The sequence below is a fragment of the Odontesthes bonariensis genome, chromosome 1 (assembly GCF_027942865.1).
Source record: "Odontesthes bonariensis isolate fOdoBon6 chromosome 1, fOdoBon6.hap1, whole genome shotgun sequence".
Classification (NCBI taxonomy): domain Eukaryota; kingdom Metazoa; phylum Chordata; class Actinopteri; order Atheriniformes; family Atherinopsidae; genus Odontesthes; species Odontesthes bonariensis.
Window position 1 is genome coordinate 45,999,721 of NC_134506.1, and position 24,473 is coordinate 46,024,193.

At 42.4% G+C, this 24,473-nt stretch overlaps 2 protein-coding genes across 3 annotated transcripts; both read left to right on the forward strand.

Moving 5' to 3' along the window:
• The first annotated feature begins 1,068 nt into the window (after positions 1-1,068).
• Positions 1,069-23,408, forward strand: LOC142382483 (uncharacterized). Of its 2 annotated transcripts, XM_075468411.1 has the most exons (3): positions 1,069-1,373; positions 13,577-14,065; positions 21,609-23,408. In XM_075468411.1, the coding sequence occupies exons 1-3, from the start codon at positions 1,157-1,159 to the stop codon at positions 22,229-22,231; spliced, it is 1,329 nt and encodes a 442-aa protein (XP_075324526.1). In that variant the 5' UTR covers positions 1,069-1,156; the 3' UTR covers positions 22,232-23,408. The 2 variants fall into 2 exon arrangements, with proteins under 2 accessions (XP_075324526.1, XP_075324517.1); XM_075468402.1 differs by lacking the exon at positions 21,609-23,408 and having other exon boundaries at positions 13,577-17,226.
• On the forward strand, positions 2,067-8,075 carry LOC142382465 (piggyBac transposable element-derived protein 3). The gene is made up of 3 exons (XM_075468355.1): positions 2,067-5,498; positions 5,593-5,748; positions 5,836-8,075. The coding sequence occupies exons 1-3, from the start codon at positions 5,255-5,257 to the stop codon at positions 7,386-7,388; spliced, it is 1,953 nt and encodes a 650-aa protein (XP_075324470.1). The 5' UTR covers positions 2,067-5,254; the 3' UTR covers positions 7,389-8,075.
• Positions 23,409-24,473: the final 1,065 nt, after the last annotated feature.

A 24,473-nucleotide genomic window follows, 5' to 3' on the forward strand; every position in this document is an offset into this window, starting at 1 on the left:
CACTGCACTCGCATTGCGAAGCAATTGCATTGCCTCCATGCAAATGCATGGCAAGGCACCTATTACTATTCCGTTGGCAAAAGTCTATGGGATTTAACATTGAAAACGTGTCTCTTTATTTATAGATTTATATATTTATTCTTCCGTCCAGAGCCCCTCAGAGCAAAGTGATGTCGGGGCTCAAAGACCTCAAATCCCCATTTTAATTCATCCAATTCTCAGAATCTCAGCAGCTCCTGCAGCCCTTCTTTCTCTCATCTGTGCTTTCACTGTGAATGTGTTACAGATCTGAAACGCGGGAATATTGAAGTCTAAAGGCGTCCCTCGCTCATTCTGCAAGAATTTTTTCCGTAGCTCTTACGGTTTCCGAATGGGAAGCATCTGTTCTTAGAGGTTTTTTGGCTCTGAGAAGCCTGAGTCTCATATAATTAGTGTAGCGGCAGCTTAACTGTCAGTTAAATGAGGGAGATTAATTACCATAGCAACAAGGTTATTAGTGGCCCAGCTAAAAGCAGTTATCAATGAGATCACTGTATCTCTTTTGATGGTTCGAATGATCGTCCTTCTGGAGCTGAGGAATGACCCGGCATGCTGTGCTGGCTGCTCATGCACCTTATTCCTGTAACCTGCCACTCACAGCGCTTCAAAGGACAGGAAGAGCGTACGAGCACGTGCACTGTTGTGTGACGGTCTCATTTACTCACCAAACCTTCAAAACTTCAGGCTCAGTTGGACATATAATTAGTCTCATTTGCATATTTTACGGTTCACCACATATCTGTCGAACACTGTCGACATTTCAAACTAAAATGTTTCTCGTCAGATCTTAGATTCATCTGTCATCGAGTTATTAACCTTTGGTTTTGTCCCTTTTCCCCCAGACCTCTCACAACAATATGTCTGTGAGGAGAAGGAGGAGATTCTTACTGACCAGCAGTTCTTTAACCACGAGAGCAACTCCAGTCTGGACCAGCAGGAACCAGAACCGCCACAGTTTAAAGAAGAGCTGGAGGAACGCTGCACCTCTCAAGAGGAAGAGTGGCTTGAACTGAAACAGGAGACTGATATCTTATCGGTGACTCCTACTCATGAGGAAAGTGAACTAACCAGTGAGCAGCTCCTCTCTCAGAACTCCGCTGTAGCTGAGAGACAAGAAATGGAAAAAAACTTGAGAGACGAAGAGACTGAATCAACTCAAAATGCAAAGCTGAAGCCAAATAAGAGACATAAGAGAAACATAAATCCCAGTAACGATGTGATCAATGAGAGTCAGTTTAATGCAGACACAGGTGACCAGGCAGTAATATGTGAAGTTTGTGGAAAAGCCTTTATGAATCACTCTGAGTTGAGGGCACATTGCAGAATACACACAGGTAAGAATCCATATTTTTGTGAAATATGTAAGAAAGCTTTCAGACATAATAGTGTTTTGTTGGTCCACATGAGAATTCACACAGGTGAGAAGCCTTATTCATGTTCTACATGTGGGAAAGCTTTCATACAGAAAAATAATCTGCGGAAGCACATGAAAACTCACACAGGTGAGAAGCCTTTTGTTTGTAAAACCTGTGGAAAAAGATTTTCTCAAAGGTCAACACTTAAAATGCATTCGCGAATCCACACAGGTGAGAAGCCATACTCATGTTCTACATGTGGGAAAGCTTTCAGAAGCAGGAGTAACTTAAACGCTCACATTAAAGTTCACACAGGTGAGAAGTCGTATTCGTGTGTAACATGTGGCAAAAGTTTCAATCAAAGTGGTGCTTTGAGGCGGCATATGAGACGTCACACAGGTGAGAAGCCTTACTCATGTGAAAAATGTGACAAATGTTTCAGTGAGAATGGTAGTCTGCGGCTTCACATGAGAACTCACACGGGTGAGAAGCCTTACTCATGTGAAAAATGTGACAAATGTTTCAGTGAGAGTAGTAGTCTGCGGCATCACATGAGAACTCACACAGGTGAGAAGCCTTATTCATGCAAAACATGTGGCAAATGTTTCAGTCGGAGTGGTAGTCTTCTGCATCACATGAGGACTCACACAGGTAAAAAGTTGCAGTCCTGAAACATCTGTAAAGAAATAATGTGAATGACTTTAATGGATGCAGAGAACAACCATAAATCCAGCTGGGACGCTGTGTAAAATGTACATAAAAACAGAATGCAATGATTTAAGAAGCTCATATTCAAATCTTTTATTCACAATAGACTGTAGAGAACATCAAATGTCGGGATGGGGCAACAAAAGAGATCAGATAAACTGTGTCTCACAAAACAAAAATAGGTCATGTTTTGGGGAATCCTCCTGATCATACAAACTGTGCAAACATTGGGTCAAAGTGCATGATGAATACAGGTTCCCAAACAGTGGGTGCCACCAATGGGCTGGCTTGGATAAACTCTGAAAACCCATTAATCCAAATGACAAAAGATCTCTGCTGTAGAGTTTAGTTGGGTCTGCTCTAAAACCTGGTGGAGTCAGCTCAAAATTCAAATGAGTGTCGGCCTGCTTTTTGTTACTAACTGTTAAATGTCTTCATTGTCTGCTGCTGGTTTATCTTTTGCTGTTCAAAGCCGCTCTCCAGTTAAAATTCACATTAAATAGCATGATACGATTAATTTTTTGCATGATTACATAACCCCAGACCCTCTTGGCCCCTCCCACGGGTTGTGAGCCTGTTGGGTTGACCCACATCGTATCTGCGGGCTGTGCCCTACTGAGCCCCATGTGCACATGCCAGGCCATCAAGCGCTCGCTGGCCGGCCCCTGGGCCTGGCTTCAGGGGGCCCTGGTGACCCGCATCCGTGCAAAAGAAGGTTTTCCAACATTGTATTTCATCATAGGGGGTCTTGTGAGCTGTTCTTTGTCTGGTCCCTCATCTAGGATCTTTTTGCCTTGGGTGACCTTACATGGGGCTCAAAGCCCCGGGCAACATAGCCTATTCCAGGGTTATACGGGGAGAACCTAGCCAGGAATATGACTAGGAACACTCTACTGAGGGTAACCCCCACACCACTGTGTAGCCCCTGTTTCATTGTCAGAATTTGTTTTATTTTCTTTGTTCTATTCTGAATAAAATAGTTTCAGATTTTAAACTGATTTCATTAAATTTTTATTTAGATTTCTCACAGTCTCCCAGCTTTTCAGAATTGGGTTGAAATTGTCAATTATTGTAGTTAAGATTAGAGCTGTTCTGTCGTTGAGTGCCTTAAAGTTTGGTTTATAGGCTCTTTGTGAGGTGTCTGTCTATTGAATTGCATAGAGTTGGTCACAAAGTGGTGAAATGGGTCACAATGGCACAGTGGAATGCTGGGAGCGGGAGAGAAAGGAATGTATACGTACCTTTCTCTTGTGTCACTTGTCAATTTAATGACACTTGTTATTCAGAACAGCTTAGAAAAAAGAGATAGAAGTGCTTCTCTGCATCAGATGTAATATATCTGTGCAGTTAGTTTTTCTTTAAAAGTCCTCTTCAATTATCTGGAGGGTTTCAAAGACCAACCAGTCACTCATGATTGATAAGATGGATCATTTGGATGTGCAGCCACAGTCTATCAGACGGTTCTGACACTACTGATGTCTCGCTTTGTGTTTTTACGTGTAAAGTAATTCATGGATTGTGAACTCTTGCATTCAGGTTTTGCTCCCTGCCAACAGGACTCAATGTTTCATCTTATGTTTGCTTGTATTTTGTGATTACATCAACTTTAATGTTTAAGAGTTGACAGATTGATGAAGAAACAACATAGTTTTGTAAAAGGTTTTGTACAAATAAACTTATTTCCAAGAACATTTCTTTTTTTGTTTTTAAATGATTCATCTTCCTTTGTGTGTGGAAGCATATGAAAGGAAAAAGCTTAGGTATGTAGAGTTGGGGGCAGAAGCAGAGCAGCGAGGATGGAAAGATAGGATCTGCCCAGTGGAAGTAGGATGTAGAGGATTTGTAGCAAAGTCTGTTGTCTCATTTTTGAGGGAGCTGGGTGTAAGTGAACAGAGAGTGAGGAAAATAGTGAAGGAAGTGTCAGATGAGGCAGTAAAGTCCAGTCAGTGGATTTGGATTACAAGAAGCAATGGCAGCTGGGGGCCCAGCAGGGGGAGCACTTAGGGTAAACAGACTCTTGGAAGAAGCAAAGAAGAAATTCAGGCTATTTTAGTGGAGGGTGTGGCCCATGTGAGCCTTTTGAAACCAGACGGGCATTCTGGGTAAATGGAGACCCGTTATGTTCGTTATGTTCAGGTACTGGAACTCTAAGGCATATTTTGTCATATTTACCTGGGCTGACTAAAAAGAACTTGGGTCATGCAAACCCCTCCCACAGATTAAGAGGCAATATTGGCCACTCTTGGCTTAATTTAGATTCAATGGGGGCTGTTATCACATCGTGAAAATAAACCAGCAGCAAGCCTACTTAGCTGTCAAAATATAGCAAAAAGCAGCTTGGTACACAAGAAAAATGTTACTTACTTATTCTGGATGAATCAAGGAGTTCATAGTCTCTCCAAAAGTTAAAACACACACTGAGCTAACACACTACCTGGGCTGATTCCTAGGGCCTTGCGGCCACATGCGTGGACAGCACTTTTTAGTTCTTATATCCACAATTGTGTAAACTGCTCAATTAGGGATGTTTTGGATACTGCATAGGTATCTTTACTGCCATCCTTTTTTGTTGGAAGAGTCTAACACATTAAAGTAAAAATCCAAAATGGCGGCAAACACAATGGAAGATGCAGGTGGCAGCTCCATGCACAAACGTCGACCTGGTAAGAACTTTTAACACATTTTACGACTTATTCTGATTTAGACATTGATCAAAGCATTGTACTTTTGTCGTGCCATTCAACTTTGAAAAAAATAATGTAAAAATAAGTAATTTCTTTGTTGCTAAACATGAAGTACACATATGTGTACTTATGGACTGATGCTCCTCAAAACTAATGTTTACTACCTAATATGCTAGTGAACATGCACACATGTAAAATGAGAAAAAAGCTAACTCTGATGCAGCTAAAAAAGCTATAGATCTTTCCAATTTAATAAATAACCATTGAATCACTGAATGCATAACCCATACATCTATTAGCTGGGTTGAACATGTTGGTAAAATGTAAAAATGTGCACATGTAAATTAGCTTACAGCTAACTCTGGTGAAGCTAGAAATCTATAGGCCTACACTGTCCAATTAAATAATAAATACATGTACATAACTGCTTTCATACTACATTTACATTGATATGTATTTGATTTTGTCATGTTTATGTTTCCAGACCGTTTTTCTGTGCAAAGAGCATTGGAGCTACTTGGGTTAATTGATGGAGACGACTCAGATTTGGACTTTGAAAATGATGATCCAATCCTGGATGAGAATTACCACCCATTACCACAGGAGCAAAGCAGCAGTGAGGACGAGGGTGCCAGTAGTGAAGATGAGGCTCCCATTCCTGAATCCACTAACCACAGCAGAGGACGTAAACGTCTCCGTAATGTAGATAATGGTTAGCCAAGATCCACTACACATTTGGTTGTTTTATGCAGTTAAGGCCAAAGAGCTAGAATTACAGAAAGCTTATGTACAACACGTGTTGACAGGTTCATGTTCAGGGACAGAGTCAGGTACAGATTCCTCCTGCACACCCAGACGTCGCTGCCAAACTCAAGAGATTGAGGCTGATGGCTCGGAAGATGACTTGGGAGAGTCAACACCAGAACCAGGCCAGACCAAAAAACAAGGAGAGACCAAACAAGGTAATCGTTATTGATGCACCAATACACCTAAATTGCTTACATAACTTACTGGAAATAAATGGTAATTGTAATATTTTGGTTGTGCAGGACGTGGGATGCGCTGGAAGGCTACTCCTTTGACGCCAAACCTTGCACAGTATCAGCATCTGGATGAAACTGATCTAGACAGATATGGCTGGACCCCATTAGACTATTTTGAACAATATGTAGATAGAGATTTGATGACACTGATTTCAGAATGTTCAAATGCTATGTCACTGTCTAAGAGTGGGGACCTACTCAACATGACAGTAGATGAAGTATACCACTTTTTTGGTGCCTGTATTTTGATGTCCTGCATCCGCTACCCAACCATTAGAATGTACTGGTCTAAAGCACTGAAAATCACTGCAATCACTGACAAATTCACGCGTGCCAGATTCTTTAAATTGAGAGAAGCAATAAAAGTGGTGATTGATGATGATGTGCCAGAAGATCTGAGGGTTTTGGATAAATTCTGGAAGGTGAGACCTTTTCTGGATCGGATTCTGCGAGGCTGCTGGGCTCAGAATCGACCTGATTGTGCATCTATAGATGAGCAGATGATTACTTTCACAGGAGCCTGTCCATGTAGACAATGTCTGCCAATGAAGCAAAACCCAGTTGGCATAAAGAACTTTGTTTGTGCTACAGCGGATGGCATTGTGCTTGACTTTGAGCTCTACCAAGGTACAAATTCCCTCATAGGAAAGGTTGAAAAACCAGAGGGCATGGGTTTGGGAAGCCTAGTAATGGAGCGTCTATGTCAAACTCTGCATCGTGGTACTAAAGTGTATTGCGACCGTTTCTTCACCACCATCAAAGGTGCGCAGCAAATGATGGAAAAAGGGGTGTACATGACTGGTACAATAATGAAGAACAGACTCGCTGGAGCAAAGCACAAGTTACCCAGTAACAAAGCCATGAAAGACGCAGGAAGAGGGACCTCCTCAGAAGTTTCCACTGAAGATGGAAAGTTGTGTGTGGTGAAGTGGTATGACAACAAACCAGTCTTGATGATGTCTGTTGTTCATGGTACACAACCTGAAGATACCTGCCAGCTCTGGGACAATAAACTGAAGCAGTATGTCACTGTCTCACGACCCTGCATTGTTCGTGAGTACAACCTCAAGATGGGTGGAGTTGATTTGATTGATCGAATGATTAGTTACTATCGCATGAGCACCCGTACCAAGAAATGGACAATGCGGATGATAATGCATTTCACAGACCTGGCTTTAGCCAATAGCTGGCTACTTTACCGGAAAGACCATCCAATATGTGCTGGACCAAAGACAAGACCAATACAGTTCCTTGAGTTCCGTATGGAAGTGGCTCAAATCCTCTTGGCCCAGCATCACGGTGCAGATGCAGACCTTTCCACACAGTCAGAGGAAGAAGAATATTCAAATAGGGGGGTGAAACGTCACACAACGCAGTTGCCTCATGTCTCGGTCCGCAGGAGGGCTAATGCCCACCTGCCAGAGATGATCAACTTGAAGAATGCAATGCGGTGCAGACTACCAGGCTGCACTGGAAGAACCCGAGTGCGTTGTGTGACTTGTAAAGTGTTCCTGTGCTTGAAAACCGAGCGCAACTGTTACTTAACCTTTCACACATAGGTGACGACAGTGATTTGCAATGGGTGTACATGTTCCTACAGTACACATAATTTCACATAATTCTACTAGAGGATTTTTTTCATAACACATTTGTTGCCTGATACAACAATGAAATGTTTTTAAATGGTTTGAATGTTTTGTATTTTGTTAACGGCATACAATGCTGTTCCGCAACTGTTTGTTGGTTGCTGTTTGTTCAAAAACTATGCATGTATGTGTTATTAGTACATGACAGGAAAAAAGGACTGGGTTCAAGGTAGAAATAAAGAGTTTTTCACTCTGTCACAAATAGGTGACTTTGTTGTGTTTTGTTGAAATTCAGAACATGAGTCCACATACATGGACATTATTTTTCTCCAAAAGTACATAATGTCAAAAGATGATGCTTAGTTTCTAGTCTAATTAGGTCCCAATAAGCCCAGCAAAGAGAAATAAAAAATGCATGTAAAAAATCACCTTGGGCCTTAGGAGGCAATATGGGCCACTCTTGGCTGAAAATAGTTTCAATGGGGGCTGTGATCACACAGTGAAATTAAACCAGCAGCAAGCCTACTTAGCAGTCAAAATATAGCAAAAAGCAGCTTGGTACACAAGAAAAATGTGACTTACTTATTCTGGATGAATCAAGGAGTTCACAGTCCCTGCAAAAGTTAAAACACACACTGAGCTAACACACTACCTGGGCTGACTAAAATGAACTTGGGTCATGCAGATCCCTCCCACATATTAAGAGGCAATATTGGCCACTCCTGGCTGAAACTAGTTTCAATAGGGGCTGTTATCACACAATGAAACTAAACCAGCAGCAACCCTACTTGCCTACATTGGTATGAGAAGCCATGTGATGGGATGATCTGGCTCAGTGAGGTGGTGTATAGGGCAAAGAGAAGGGGTCCCAGTACTGAGCTTTGGGGGACCCCAGTGGAAAGGTGGTGCGCTGCAGAAGTGTGGCCAAGCCAGGATACTTGGAATGACCGACCAGTGAGGTGTGATTAAAACCAGGAGTGTGCTCTCCCTGTGATGCCCACGCTAGAGAGTATGAACAGAAGGATACAATGGTTGTCAGTGTCAAACGGAGCCGATAGGTCGAGCAGGATAAGAACTGGATAAGAACTGAAAGAAGATTCAGGAATACACAAAATTTGTCCTCCGCTTTTAATCCATCCAGGTTGGCACCTGTTGAACACACATGCACACGCACAGGGTCACACACTCATAGAGACGGATGCCAACCTGGAGCGGTGGCAACCAATCACAGCGCACTGTTTACTGATGTGTTATGGGATCATTTCCCGTGGGAGTCTGTCACCGCCCCCTTTGTTTTGCTGGTGTTTATGTGAAGGTGGCTGAGCGTGCAACAGCTGACGGTCAATGTTGAGCCTTCTGAGTTCCAGTTCAGTCCCCACTGATACAAACCCAACAATGAAGCTTTTGGAGGTGACAGATGTGTTTTAAACGAAGTTTAGGCAAGGCAAGGCAAGGCATCTTTATTAATTTAGCGCATTTCATACCACAGGCAACTCAATGTGCTTTACATAAAGATAAGGCATTTAAAAGAACAGCATAAAGCAGCATAAAAACAAGCAATTTAAAGAGAATAAAAAAATAGAATAAAAATTAAAACACAGTTAAAAGCAATCAAAGAAGAGGGGAAAAAGAAAAATATAAACTCAACCATAAGCACACCGAAAGAGAAATGTTTTTAACCTGGATTTAAAAGTGCTTCCAGTTGGGGCTGATTTCAGTTCTGCTGGTAGTTTGTTCCAGTTGTGTGCAGGATAACAGCTAAAAGCTGCTTCACCGGGTCCAGTTTGAACTCTGGCCTCCACTATCTGACCTGAGTCAGCAGATCTCAGAGCTCTGCTGGGTTTATACTACCAGCATGTCATTCATGTGTTCTGGACCTAAACCATTCCGTGATTTGTAGACGAGTAGCAGAACTTTAAAATCTATTCTGCATCTGACCGGGAGCCGATGTAAAGACCTGAGAACTGGGGTGATGTGATGTGATCTCTTTGTTCTGGTTAAAACTCGGGCTGCAGCATTCTGAATGAGCTGCAGCTATTTGAGACTCTTTTGGGGGAGTCCAGTCAGAAGACCGTTACAGTAGTCGAGTCTGTTGGAGATGAAAGCATGAATCAGCTAGCCTAGAAATCTAGACGCCCCTAGCGGCCGCAAATGGAATTTGCTCCGGGGCTAGTCTAGTCACTTGTGGTCGTTTTGCAAGGTTCCAAATCAAAACTTAATCGACCCAATCAAATCGTGAGAAGCGGGGTCGGAGGCCGGGCTACCTAGTGACGACAGAGGTGCGACGTTTCAGTGTGTAGTTCCAGAGAGAGGTTAAAAAAAACTCTCTTTAGATTTATAGGGAAACGAAGTAAACTTACATCTGAGAGCAATCCCTAGTCAATTGCGATCATGATGTACCGAAGACAGCGGGCCGATCTTCGTCTCAGAGTTGACAAAACTCTCCGGTAAGGCATTTGAACGGTCAAATTCCGTTAACGGGACGAGAGCAGTCAAAACGGCAAACCGGAAGTGCGTTGCTCACTGCGGCTAGCTTTAGCAGCGCCGAATTCGTGGGAACAAAATTGTAAACAGCCGGTATTTTGTCAGGTTTTCAACACGTTGGGGATCTAAACGACTACTTTCTCGCCTGAAAATGTTTCAAATGTTGCTAAAGTTTACAGAGTTTAGAGCTTAAGAGAAATCAGCTTTTCAGGCCATAGACTACTGACCACAATGTACATTCCGTCGCGTTGACTACGTAAAACTTCTTCATCGCTCTGATTGGTTGTTGCGCCATCCTATTGCGTGGCGTTGAACTTGACAGACAGCCGTTTATCCCGCCCACACTGCTATCCAGCGTCACTAGACCCCTGTACAGCTTTTTGCTGTACGGGTCTGGCTTGCTAGGCTATGAATCAACTTCTCCTGATCTGTTTGGGACATGAAACCCTTAATTCTGGATCTGTTCTTCAGTTGATAAAAGGCTGATTTGGTGACTGATTTGATATGATTGTTGAAGGTCAGGTCTGAGTCTATCAGCACGCCGAGGTTCCGGACTTGCTCTTTAGTTTCTAGAGACAGTGACTCAAGGTGTTTACTGACAGCAAACCTCTTCTCTTTGTTGCCAAACACAATGACCTCAGTTTTTTCTTGATTTAACTGAAGGAAATTTTGGTTCATCCACTCTTTGACTTGCTCTAAGCAGTCGCACAATGACTCTATAGGACTGCAGTCATCTGGAGACAGTGCCAGATATATCTGTGTGTCATCTGCATAGCTGTGGTAGTTGACTTTAGAGTTCTTCAGAATTTGACCCAGAGGCAGCATGTATAGGGTGAACAGAAGGGTTCCAAGTTTAAAGCGTACAGAGTTAAAGGAAAAGGGCAGAGTGTCAGTGGTGCGGACCACCACATCAGACCCACTGCCAGGTGGCCTCACATATTTATGTCTGCTGGCGAAGTACTTTATGATCCATGTAGTCAGGTTGCTTTTTTATTTCTGATCATCCTGAGGTGTGACTGCTGCTCTGACCCATGACAACTGACCAAGCTGCAGAAATGTAGCAACACTTCACCTCTGGAACTGTTATGTAAAGCCCAGAGCAGACCGAAACCCATCATTATTATTAATATTATTATTATTATTATTATTATTATTATTATTATTGATGGTATTCAAAGTTCACCACGGGTCAACATCTAACTGACATGCTCACAAGATTATAAAGCTTTCACCAAAACATTGTGTCTTCTTACTTTGATTTACTTTATTTATTAGTTTGTGTGTCATGAGGCTGTCTTGATGCAGTCTGTCACAGTAAGCTAAACTAGCCTGTGGCTTTTATATAAATGTTGTCTCTTGTATGTCCTGCTGCACCAGTTACCCCTGTTTTTTGTGAAGCTGACAGCAATGCATTGTTGAGATTTTTTGTTGACAAAATTAAGATGATCAAGGAGAAAATCCCTCCCCCTTTGTGTGGAACCCCTGCTGTCATTGAGCCTGTCTCCAGCTTGTGGTCCTCATTTAAGTTAGTGACTCTTGCTGATATCTCGGCACTGGTGACCAAGATGAAACCCTCCTCTTGCTCATCGGACGTCCTTCCTTGTAGGCTCTTTGTGAAAGTGTTTGATGTAATTGGCCCCTGGGTTACCAAAATGGTTAACCTCTCTCTTTCTACAGGTGTGTTTCCCACTACCTTTAAGCATGCCATAGTGGAGCCCTTACTTAAAAAGACAGGCTTAGACCCGACTGTACTCAGTAATTTCAGGCCTATTTCAAAGCTACCACTCTTGTCCAAGATCCTAGAGAAGGTGGTCTCTGAACAACTGTCATTATTCCTGGATCAAAGTAACATCCATGAGACGTTTCAGTCTGGTTTCCGCAAACATCAATCTACGGAGACGGCCTTGCTGAAAGTGTCCAGTGACATTCTGATGTCTGCTGATTTGAGAAAATGCACTGTTCTAGTTCTTTTAGATCTGTCCTCAGCCTTTGACACCATTGACCACCAAATCCTGCTGAGTAGACTGAGGGATGAAGTAGCTCTGTCAGTTCTACATTTGTTCTAGTCATACCTTTCTGGGCGTAGTTTTAGTGTCACAGCTAACCAAATAAGGTCTGAGTCAGCAGATCTGCTGTGTGGAGTCCCTCAAGGTGCTGTCTTGGGTCCTGTATTATTTTTGTTGTATTTTATCCCTTTGGGAAAAATCATCCAGAGATTTTCTGATGTTTCGTACCACATATTTGCTGATGATATCCAGCTTTACTGCTCTTACAAGCCAACTGAGGCCAAAGTCCTCAGTTCATTGTTCAGTGGAGATAAAACAATGGCTAAATGACAACACCTTACAGCTAAATGTGGACAAAACAGAAACACTGGTTATTGCCCCTGATGACTCCATTCCAGGGATTAACCAGTACTTGGGTGACTTGGGCCGGTCTGTTAAAGCGAGCCTCAGAAACCTTGGTGTTGTGTTTGACAAGGACATGTCATTAGTCCAACACTGCAAACAGCTGACCAAAAGCTGCTTTTTTCAACTGAGGAATGTCTCCAAACTCAGGAAAATGGTGTCACGGGATGATTTGGAGCTGATTATACATGCATTTGTGTCTTCGCGTTTGGACTATTGTAATAGTCTGTTTTCTTGTCTGAACAAGAAGGAGCCGTCTCGCCTGCAGTTGGTGCAAAACTCTGCTGCGAGAATTCTGACCCGCTCAAATAGGAGGACTCACATAACTCCTGTTCTTAAAGCTCTTCATTGGCTACCAGTTTCCTCCAGGATAAATTTTAAAATTTTGGTTTTAACTTTCCGAGCGTTGCATGGTCAGGCTCCACCCTACATCAGAGATCTGATCCAGTCTTACACCCCAGCTAGGGTTCTGAGGTCTGTGGATCAGAATCTTCTGATGGTGCCACGCACGCGTTTCCGGACCAGAGGAGACCGATCCTTCCAGGCTGTTGCTCCCAGGCTTTGGAACGATCTTCCGCTCTCTCTGCGCTCGATGGAGTCTGTTGACGCCTTCAAAAGGCAACTTAAGACCTTTTTATTGGTTCAGGTTTTTTCTTAATTTTCTTAATTGTCTTAATTTTCTTAATTGTCTTGGGCTGCTATGATTGTGACTGAGTTGCTTTGGCCTTTTTAAACTTATACTTTTATGTACTTCTTAACTGTGTGTTTTTATTGTACCTGTAAAGCGCTTTGTGACCCTGGTCTGCGAAAGGCGCTGTACAAATAAATTACTTACTTACTTACTTACTTACCTGCACAGAACCTGATATCTGAGACTCTGATTGTCAATCAAGCTAAAAGCAGTTATCAATGAGATCACTGTATCTCTTTTGATGGTTCGAATGATCGTCCTTCTGGAGCTGAGGAATGACCCGGCATGCTGTACTGGCTGCTCATGCACCTTATTCCTGTAACCTGCCACTCACAGCGCTTCAAAGGACAGGAAGAGCGTACGATCACGTGCACTGTTGTGTGAAGGTCTCATTTACTCATCAAACCTTCAAAACTTCAGGCTCAGTTGGACATATAATTAGTCTCATTTGCATATTTTACGGTTCACCACATATCTGTCGAACACTGTCGACATTTCAAACTAAAATGTTTTTTGTCAGATCTTAGATTCATCTGTCATCGAGTTATTAACCTTTGGTTTTGTCCCTTTTCCCCCAGACCTCTCACAACAATATGTCTGTAAGGAGGAGGAGATTCTTACTGACCAGCAGTTCTTTAACCACGAGAGCAACTCCAGTCTGGACCAGCAGGAACCAGAACCGCCACAGTTTAAAGAAGAGCTGGAGGAACGCTGCACCTCTCAAGAGGAAGAGTGGCTTGAACTGAAACAGGAGACTGATATCTTATCGGTGACTCCTACTCATGAGGAAAGTGAACTAACCAGTGACCAGCTCCTCTCTCAGAACTCCTCTGTAGCTGAGAGACAAGAAATGGAAAAAAACTTGAGAGATGAAGAGTCTGAATCAACTGAAAATGCAAAGCTGAAGCCACATAAGAGACGTGGGAGAAACATAAATCACAGTAACGATGTGATCAATGAGAGTCAGTTTAATGCCGACACAGGTGACCAGGCAGTAAAATGTGAAGTTTGTGGAAAAGCCTTTATGAGTTACTCTGAGTTGAGGGCACATTGTGGAATGCACACAGGTAAGAACCCATATTCTTGTGAAATATGTAAGAAAGCTTTCAGACAAAAAAATCGTTTGTTGGTCCACATGAGGATTCACACAGGCGAGAAGCCGTTTTCATGTTCCACATGTGGCAAAGTTTTCAGAAGCAGCTGTCACTTAAAAGCTCACATAAAATTTCACACAGGTGTGAAGTCGTACTCATGTGAAACATGTGGGAAAGCTTTCATACGGAGTAGTGATATGCGGAAGCACATGAAAACTCACACAGGTGAGAAGCCCTACGTTTGTAAAACCTGTGGGAAAAGATTTTCTCAAAGGTCAACACTTAAAATGCATTTGCGAATCCACACAGGTGAGAAGTCGTTTTTATGTTCTACATGTGGAAAAGCTTTCAGATGCAACAGTAACTTAACCTCTCACATAAAAGTTCACACAGGTGAGAGGCCATTTCAATGTTCTACATGTGGGAAAGTTTTCAGATGCAACAGAAACTTAACCACTCACATAAAAGTTCACACAGGTGAGAAGCCTTACTCATGTGGAATATGTGGTAAAGGTTTCTCACAGAGTGGTAATATGCAGCAGCACATGAGAACTCACACAGGTGAGAAGCCTCACTCTTGTAAAACATGTGGCAAATGCTTCAGTAGAAGTGGTGTGTTGGGGCGGCACATGAGAACTCACACAGGTAAGAAGTCGTATTCGTGTGAAACATGTGGTAAAGGTTTCAGTGACAGTAGTAATCTGCGGAAGCACATGAAAACTCACACAGGTGAGAAGCCTCACGCTTGTAAAACATGTGGCAAATGCTTCAGTCAAAGTGGTGCATTGGGGCGGCACATGAGAACTCACACAGGTGAGAAGCCATTTTCATGTTCTACATGTGGAAAAGCTTTCAGCTGTAACAGTAACTTAACCGCTCACAAAAAAGTTCACACAGGTGAGAAATTTTCTTAATGCCCACCCCCCGTAGCAGCCCACCCACACCCACCTCTACTTTCCCAGTCTCTCATTTATTGCGGATAAACCAAAAGGATTATTTACCACTTTGCCTGGATATGGATATGGACTGAGTGGAGTTATGGCTTTCAAAATCCTACCACAATAAAACTCACGCTATTTTATTCATTTAGAGCTCATAAACTGCACATTTCATCAACCATTTTTCACTTGACCAAGGGATTCATGTTAAGGGTACTTTTATTTATCGCCAGACCCGCGTGTATGTCCGCTGAACTTTCTGAGAATGTTCAGGGAACAAGGCGGAGCGCATTCATCTGGCGAGTGTCAAGTTAAATCAGTCTAAACGAAAGTTACAGGCTACCCCAAAACGTCACGTTTATAACCCATTCGTAACATGCAACTCTATCTAAATTTCACACGTTGCCATGTCTATACTGGCTTATTTTAAACAAAGTAAGGTTAAACCAGAGCCGCGTTACACTGGCTGTCATTCAGCTGACCGGGGATGATGCTCAAATCAATTCAGCCTGATTGGTGTGCTTGCCTGAAACATTTGGACATATTTGCGGACTAATGCACATATTCCTTTTTTTTTTTGGGCCCCCCCCAATTCCTGCGCCCGGGACAAAATACCCGTTTGTCCCCCCCTATCGGCGGCCCTGGGTGAGAAGCCTTATTCATGCAAAACATGTGGCAAATAATTCAGTCAGAGTAATAGTCTGCTGCATCACATGAGAACTCACACAGGTAAAACGTTGCAGTCCTGAAACATCTGTAAAGAAATAATGTGAATGACTTTAATGGATGCAGAGAACAACCATAAATCCAGCTGGGACGCTGTGTAAAATGTACATAAAAACAGAATGCAATGATTTAAGAAGCTCATATTTAAAAATTTTATTCACAATAGTTTTTAGAGAACATCAAATGTTGGGATGGGGCAACAAAAGAGATCAGACAAACTGCATCACAAAACAAAAATAGGTCATGTTTTGGGGAATCCTCCTGATCATACAAACTGCAAACACTGGGTCAAAGTGCATGATGACCACAGGTTCCCAAACAGTGGGTGCCACCAATGGGCTGGCTTGGATAAACTCTGAAAACCCATTAATCCAAATGACAAAAGATTTCTGCTGTAGAGTTTAGTTGAGTCTGCTCTGAAACCTGGTGGAGTCAGCTCCAAATTCAAATGAATGTTGGTCTCCTTTTGGTTATTAACTGTTAAATGATGTTGTCTTCATTGTCTGCTGCTGGTTCATCTTCTGCTGTTCAAAGCCGCTCTGCAGTTAAAATTCACATTAAATAGCATTTGTCCCACAGCGACTTGTCTTACGTTTTATGATTACATAGCTCACCCATCCATCCATCCATCCATCCATCCATCCATCCATCCATCCATCCATCCATCTACCGCTTCTCCGGGGGTCAGGTCACGGGGGCAGCAGGTTGATTAGAGAAATCCAGACGTCCCTGTCCCCGACCACTTCCTTCAGTTCCTCCGGGGGGACCCCGAGGCGTTCCCAGGCCAGCCGACAGACATAGTCTCTCCAACGTGTCCTGGGTCTTTCCCGGGGTCTCCTCCCAGTGGGACGTGTCTGGAAAACCTCACCAGGGAGTCGTCCAGGATCGGGCTCTGATGTGATTTAGACACATCACAAAGAGCCATTGAATTGCATAGTGTTGGTCACATAGTTGGGAAAAAGGTCACGATGGCACAGTGGACAGCTGAGAGCGGGAGTGAAAGGAATATGTACGTACCTTTGTCTTGTGTCACTTGTCAATTTATTTACTCATTATTCAGAACAGCTTAGAAAAAAGAAATAGAAAGTGCTTCTCTGCATCAGATGTAATATATCTGTGCAGTTAGTTTCTCTTTAAAAGTCCTCTTAAATTATCTGGAGGGTTTCAAAGACCAACCAGTCACTCATGATTGATAGGATGGATCATTTGGATGTGCAGCCACAGTCTACAAGACAGTTCTGACACTACTGATGTCTCACTTTGTGTTTTTACGTGTAAAGTAATTCATGGATTGTGAACTCTTGCATTCAGGTTTTGCTCCCTGCCAACAGGACTCATTGTTTCATCTTATGTTTTTATTGGCTTGTATTTTGTGATTACATCAACTTTAATGTTTAAGAGTTGACAGATTGATGAAGAAACAACATGGTTTTGTAAAAGGTTTTGTACAAATAAACTTATTTCTAAGAACATTTCTTTTTTTGTTTTTAAATTTTTTCATCTTCCTTTGTGTGTGGAAGCATATGAAAGGAAAAAGCTTAGGTATGTAGAGTTGGGGGCAGAAGCAGAGCAGCGAGGATGGAAAGATAGGATCTGCCCAGTGGAAGTAGGATGTAGAGGATTTGTTGCAAAGTCTGTTGTCTCATTTTTGAGGGAGCTGGGTGTAAGTGGACAGAGTGTGAGGAAAATAGTGAAGGAAGTGTCAGATGAGGCAGTAAAGTCCAGTCAGTGGATTTGGATTAGAAGAAGCAATGGCAGCTGGGGGCCCAGCAGGGGGAGTACTTAGGGTAAACAGAGTCTTGGAAGAAGGAAAGAAGAAATTCAGGCTATTTTAGTGGAGGGTGTTGACCATGTGAGCCTTTTGAAACCAGACGGGCATTCTGTGTAAATGGAGACCCGTTATGTTCAGGTACTGGAACTCTAAGGCACTGGTGTTTTCCCCACCTTCGAACTCCAGATAACTAAAGTCGGCCGCTTAAACCCTTTTTATTGCGTATTGATTTACCGTCCCCCCGGGTCAAATAGTTCTTTTATATCTGATTTCAGTGAATTTTTATCCTCCATCATAAGGCTGGACAGAGTTATTATGCTAGGTGATTTTAATATTCATGTTGATGATGCCTCCTGTAACTTTGCTGCTGACTTTCTTAATGTCACAGAATCTTTTAATTTTATTCAACACATGTCCGGTCCCACACATACAAAGGGGCACACGCTGGATCTCGTTTTTACGCATGGTCTAAACATTGACTCCATTTGTTCTGAGGAGATGCCCATCACTGATCACAACTGTCTATTTTTTAACCTATTTTTTGACATTGATTGTCCGCCAACGAAACGCTTAACACACTCCCGCATCTTAAATCATCTCACTGCTGGAAAATTTTCAGCAGCATTTGAACCAAATACAGTGTTGCCTCATGATGCACATGTAGATTGCTTAGTTCAGTCCTGCAACTCACACTGCCTATCTGTGCTAGACTCTGTGGCCCCTATAAAATCTCGGCTCAGCTCCTCTGTCAAATCATCCCCCTGGTTAAACGATTCTATTCATTGTTTTCGGCGTAAATGTCGGAAGGCGGAGCGTCAATGGAAATCCACTGGCCTCCAAGTACATCGGCTCCTTTACAAAGATCTTCTAACTGAACTAAACAACAGGATCAAAGATGCGAGGGCTTCATACTTTGCCAATCTCATTGCAACTAGTAAACGCAATCCTAAAGTCCAATTTGATACCATTAACAACAGTGTCTCTCCTGCACCTCCTGATTTGCCAATTCTGTCAAATGAGGACTGCAATCGTTTCCTCTCCTTTTTTGTAGACAAAATAAAAAATATCAGGGATAGCATTATACCCTCCTCCGACCCCCTCTTCAGCCATCAATTTGGGCCATCAATTCTGGATGCCTTCACCCCGATTTCCCTGCAAGACGTCACTGATTTAGTCGGCAGCCTTAACTCCTCAACCAGTTCAGTTGATATCATACCTACATCTGTCCTCAAAAATACTCTTGAAGCTATTGGTCCAAGCCTAGTCACCATCATAAACAATTCCCTGTTATCAGGCTGTGTCCCAACTTACTTTAAACACGCAGTTGTCCAACCACTTCTGAAGAAAGCAAACCTTGATCCATCTGCTCCAAATAACTACAGGCCTATATCAAAACTGCCGTTCATTTAAAAATTTTTAGAGAAAGTTGTTGCCAATCAGCTCACTGCAGTTCTGTCTGCCCATAACATTTTAGATAAATTTCAGTCTGGTTTCCGTCAGATGCATTCTACAGAAACAGCGCTTCTCAGAGTCACAAATGATATACTGATGTCCTCTGATGTAGGGGAATGCTGTGTTCTGGTTTTGTTGGACCTTAGTGCAGCGTTCGACACTGTCGATCATAAAATCCTGATTGATAGGCTTGGACGGTGGGTTGGGGTTTCTGGGGCTGCCCTAAAGTGGTTTTCCTCCTATCTCTCTGATAGGAATTTCTCTGTATCTGTTGGGCCTTTCACGTCAGAAAATACTCCTCTTTCCTGTGGCGTACCCCAAGGGTCTGTCTTGGGTCCATTGTTATTTGCTCTATACATGCTTCCATTAGGGCACATTATAAATAAATTCAGTGGTGTATCTTATCATTGCTATGCTGATGACATTCAGTTATATATCTCCTGCAATCCAGAAAACCAATCCAACTTTGCTGTTTTACAAGACTGTTTGGGTGCCATTAGTGAGTGGTTGGCAAATAACTTCCTCCAGCTGAACACTGAAAAAACAGAGGTTCTAATTATTGCACCTGAGAACTCAGCCCCCAAAATTGCCCAGAGTATTGGGTTTGTTTCATTAGCTGCTCAGTCAAAGCTAAAACACCTTGGGGTTACCTTCGACTGAAGCATGCGCTTTGAGGAGCACATAAACTCACTAGCACGAAATTGTTCCTTCCAGCTCAGAAATATAGCAAAACTCAGGTCCATTGTGTCCCGGCCTGAGCTGGAGATGATTATTCATGCATTTGTGTCTTCCCGGTTAGATTATTGTAATTCACTTTTCACATGTCTCAACATATCATCTCTGAACCGTCTACAAATTATTCAAAACACTGCAGCCAGGTTACTGACTAGATCCAACAGGATGACTCACATCACACCCATTCTACTTTCCTTACACTGGCTGCCTATAAGGTTCAGGATCCAGTTTAAAATGTTTCTCATCACATACAAAGCCCTTAATCATCAGGCACCCGGTTACATCTGTGACCTGATCCACCCCTATTACACAACCAGGTCTCTTAGGTCCTCAGACCAGAGCTTATTGACTGTCCCCCGCTCTTGTCTAAAGACAAAGGGTGATCGTGCCTTTGAGGTAGTGGCTCCAACTCTTTGGAACTCTCTTCCCCTCTGTCTACGGTCTGCAACTTCTTTAGACATTTTCAAAAAGAATCTGAAGACCCACCTATTTAAAATAGCTTTTATCTGTTCTTAAAGTGCCCATCTGCTCTGTAGCCTCATGCTTTTCTGCTATTACTGTGTTTTCTTATGTGTGTATATGATGTGTATATGAAATGTTGACTTGCATCGTATTGTGAAGCACTTTGTGAATTTTATTTTCTGTGAAAGGTGCTATACAAATAAATTTATTATTATTATTATTATTATTATTATTATTATTATTATTATTATTATTTTGGAATATTTACCTGGGCTGACTTAGGCTGCGGCTACACGGAAACGTTTTTCACTGTAAACGATACTTTTTCTTATCGTTTCGCTGTCGCGGCCACACGGAGCCGGCGTTCCCACTACCCCAAAACGATAGTTTTTGAAAACGGGTTCCAGAGTGGGAAAGTTTGAAAACGGCCTCGTTTCGTTTTCATTGTTACAGCTAAAACGTTTTTGCGTCAGTCACACGTTGACGCTGTGAGCCAATTTTAACACTTCTCTATTGTCTCACAGCGTGGCGTGACACAGTGGCGCGTGTACTGCATCATTTCATCGTTTTCATCCGTTTTCGTCTGGACCTGAATCTTTACAGCAGCGCGTTTCCGTGTGGTCGCAAGAATTTTCGTACCCGTTTTCAAAAAAAACCTTGTTTCGTTTTCGTGTAGCCGTAGCCTAAAAAGAACTTGGGTCATGTAGACCCCTCCGAGAGATTAAAAGGATAAATTGGCCACTTTTGGCTGAAACTTTCAATGGGGGCTGTTACCACAAAGTGAATCTAAACCAGCAGCAAGACTACATAGCAGTCAAAATATAGCAAAAAGCAGCTTGGTACACAAGAAAAATGTTACTTACTTATTTTGGATGAATCAATGAGTTCAAGGAATAAGTAAAGCTTTCACAAAATCTTTGTGTCTTCTTACTTTGATTTACTTTATTTATTAGTTTGTGTGTCATGAGGCTGTCTTGATGCAGTCTGTCACAGTAAGCATGATCTAAACCAGCCTGTGGCTTCTATATAAATGTTACCTGCACAGAACCTGATATCTGAGACTCTGATTGTCAATCAAGCTAAAAGCAGTTATCAATGAGATCACTGTATCTCTTTTGATGGTTCGAATGATCGTCCTTCTGGAGCTGAGGAATGACCCGGCATGCTGTGCTGGCTGCTCATGCACCTTATTCCTGAAACCTGCCACTCACAGCGCTTCAAAGGACAGGAAGAGTGTACGAGCACGTGCACTGTTGTGTGAAGGTCTCATTTACTCATCAAACCTTCAAAACTTCAGGCTCAGTTGGACATATAATTAGTCTCATTTGCATATTTTACACTGTCGACATTTCAAACTAAAATGTTTCTTGTCAGATCTTAGATTCATCTGTCATCGAGTTATTAACCTTTGGTTTTGTCCCTTTTCCCCCAGACCTCTCACAACAATATGTCTGTGAGGAGAAGGAGGAGATTCTTACTGACCAGCAGTTCTTTAACCACGAGAGCAACTCCAGTCTGGACCAGCAGGAACCAGAACCGCCACAGTTTAAAGAAGAGCTGGAGGAACGCTGCACCTCTCAAGAGGAAGAGTGGCTTGAACTGAAACAGGAGACTGATATCTTATCGGTGACTCCTACTCATGAGGAAAGTGAACTAACCAGTGAGCAGCTCCTCTCTCAGAACTCCTCTGTAGCTGAGAGACAAGAAATGGAAAAAAACTTGAGAGACGAAGAGTCTGAATCAACTCAAAATGCAAAGCTGAAGCCACATAAGAGACGTGGGAGAAACATAAATCACAGTAACGATGTGATCAATGAGAGTCAGTTTAATGCCGACACAGGTGACCAGGCAGTAATATGTGGAGTTTGTGGAAAAGCCTTTATGAGTTACTCTAATTTGAGGGCACATTCCGGAATGCACACAGGTAAAAAGCCTTATTCTTGTGAAATATGTAAGAAAGCTTTCAGACAAAAAAAGGGTTTGTTGGTCCACAGGAGGACTCACACAGGTGAGAAGCCTTATGTTTGTAAAACATGTGGCAAATGTTTCAGTTGAAGTGATAGTCTGCTGCAGCATGTGAGAACTCACACAGGTGAGAAGCCTTATTCGTGCAAAACATGTGGCAAATGTTTCAGAGACAGTGGTACGTTGAGGCGGCATATTAGAACTCACACAGGTAAAAAGTTGCAGTCCTGAAACATCTGTAAAAAATAATGTGAATGACTTTAATGGATGCAGAGAACAACCATAAATCCAGCTGCGACGCTGTGTAAAATGTACATAAAAACAGAATGCAATGATTTAAGAAGCTCATATTCTAATCTTTATTCACAATAGACTGTAGAGAACATCAAATGTTGGGATGGGGCAACAAAAGAGATCAGATAAACTGTATATCACAAAACAAAAATAGGTCATGTTTTGGGGAATCCTCCTGATCATACAAACTGTGCAAACACTGGGTCAAAGTGCATGATGACCACAGGTTCCCAAACAGTGGGTGCCACCAATGGGCTGGCTTGGATAAACTCTGAAAACCCATTAATCCAAATGACAAAAGATCTCTGCTGTAGAGTTTAGTTGAGTCTGCTCTAAAACCTGGTGGAGTCAGCTCCAAATTCAAATGAGTGTCGGTCTCCTTTTGGTTATTAACTGTCAAATGATGTTGTCTTCATTGTCTGCTGCTGGTTCATCTTCTGCTGTTCAAAGCCGCTCTGCAGTTAAAATTCACATTAAATAGCATTTGTCCCACAGCGACTTGTCTTACGTTTTATGATTACATAGCTCACCAATCCATCCATCCATCTACCGCTTCTCCGGGGGTCAGGTCGCGGGCAGCAGCTTGAGCAGACAAACCCAGCTGTGCAGCCTCTGTTTCATTGTCAGGATTTGATATATATGTTTTTGTTCTGTTCTAAATAAAATGATTTATGATTTGAAACTGACTTTATTTAGTTTTTATTTAGACTTCTCAAAGTGCAAACTTGTAACAATTGGGTTGAAATTGTCAATCATTGTAGTTAAGATTAGAGCTGTTCTGTCTTCTCACAATACCATCAGGAAGCAAACCTGTTGCAGTGATGGGATGGCTGGGAATGTTGTTGAGTGCCTTGAAGTTTGGCTTATAGCCTCTTTGTGAAATTTCTGTCTACTGAATTGCATAGTGTTGGTCAAAGTTGGGAAATGGGTCTCTTAGAAAAAAGAGAGAAAAGGCTTTTTGTAAAATGTTTTCTACTAATAAACTAATTTATGAGAACATTTCTTTTTTGTTTTTAAATGATTTCATCTTTCTTTGTGTGTTTTACCATCTGCTGAATTTGAACAAAGCTTCGTCAGAGCAGAAATAAACCGGAATCACTGCTCGTTCATGTGTTTGATAGGCTCTGTATTTACTGCCAGTTCAGGTGTTATTCTCCCTGGCAAAGAAACAGACTTCCCAAACGTCCTGGTCACTATCCTGTAATGCTTATATTTCCATTTCTAAGGTTCTCTGAGGAAGGAATTCTTACAAGGAACCCTTGCTTGTAATGGCTGCTGAAAAAAAATCACACTCACCACCGAAAGAGTAGTCGCCTTCTCCGGGTCACATGTCAAAGCGTTCTTGGGCTGAACCCCACGCTGACTACCGATGCATTGGTGCGTGAATGTGTAGAAGAAAGTAGCGTTTAGCCTGTATGGACTAAGACGTGCTGTATGAGTGAATGGGTGGATGTGGCGTGTAGTGTGAATCGTCACTTAGACTAGAACCATGTTATACAAGTACAGTCCATTTGCTACCCTGTTCGATTCCAACTAGTTTCAGGCAAAACGACTGAATGTGGGGAGCAATCATGTTAAGAAGTGAGTTAGTTCAAGTTTCCTTTTAATTTACATTGGAAAATACAGACTATTTGAATATCTAGCACCGGCACAGTTCTAACATGTCAAAGTAGGTCAAGCTACAAAGGATTAGTCTGTACAACATGATAACCAGCTTGCTCTGTTACCTATGGGCTACTGAAGCTGAACTAATACTTGGATGGTACATGTACCTTAGTCGTTGTCAGTAGGTGGTGTATATGGCAAAGAGAAGAGGTCCCAGTACTGAGCCTTGGGGGACCCCTGTGGCGAGGTGGTGCGCTGCAGAAGTGTGACCAAGCCAGGATACTTTGAATGACCGACCAGTGAGGTATGATTCAAACCAGGAGTGTGCTCTCCCTGTGATGCCCACGCAAGAGAGTACGGACAAAAGGATACAATGGTTGACAGTGTCAAACGCAGCCGATAGGTCGATCAGGATAAGTACTGATGATTTAGC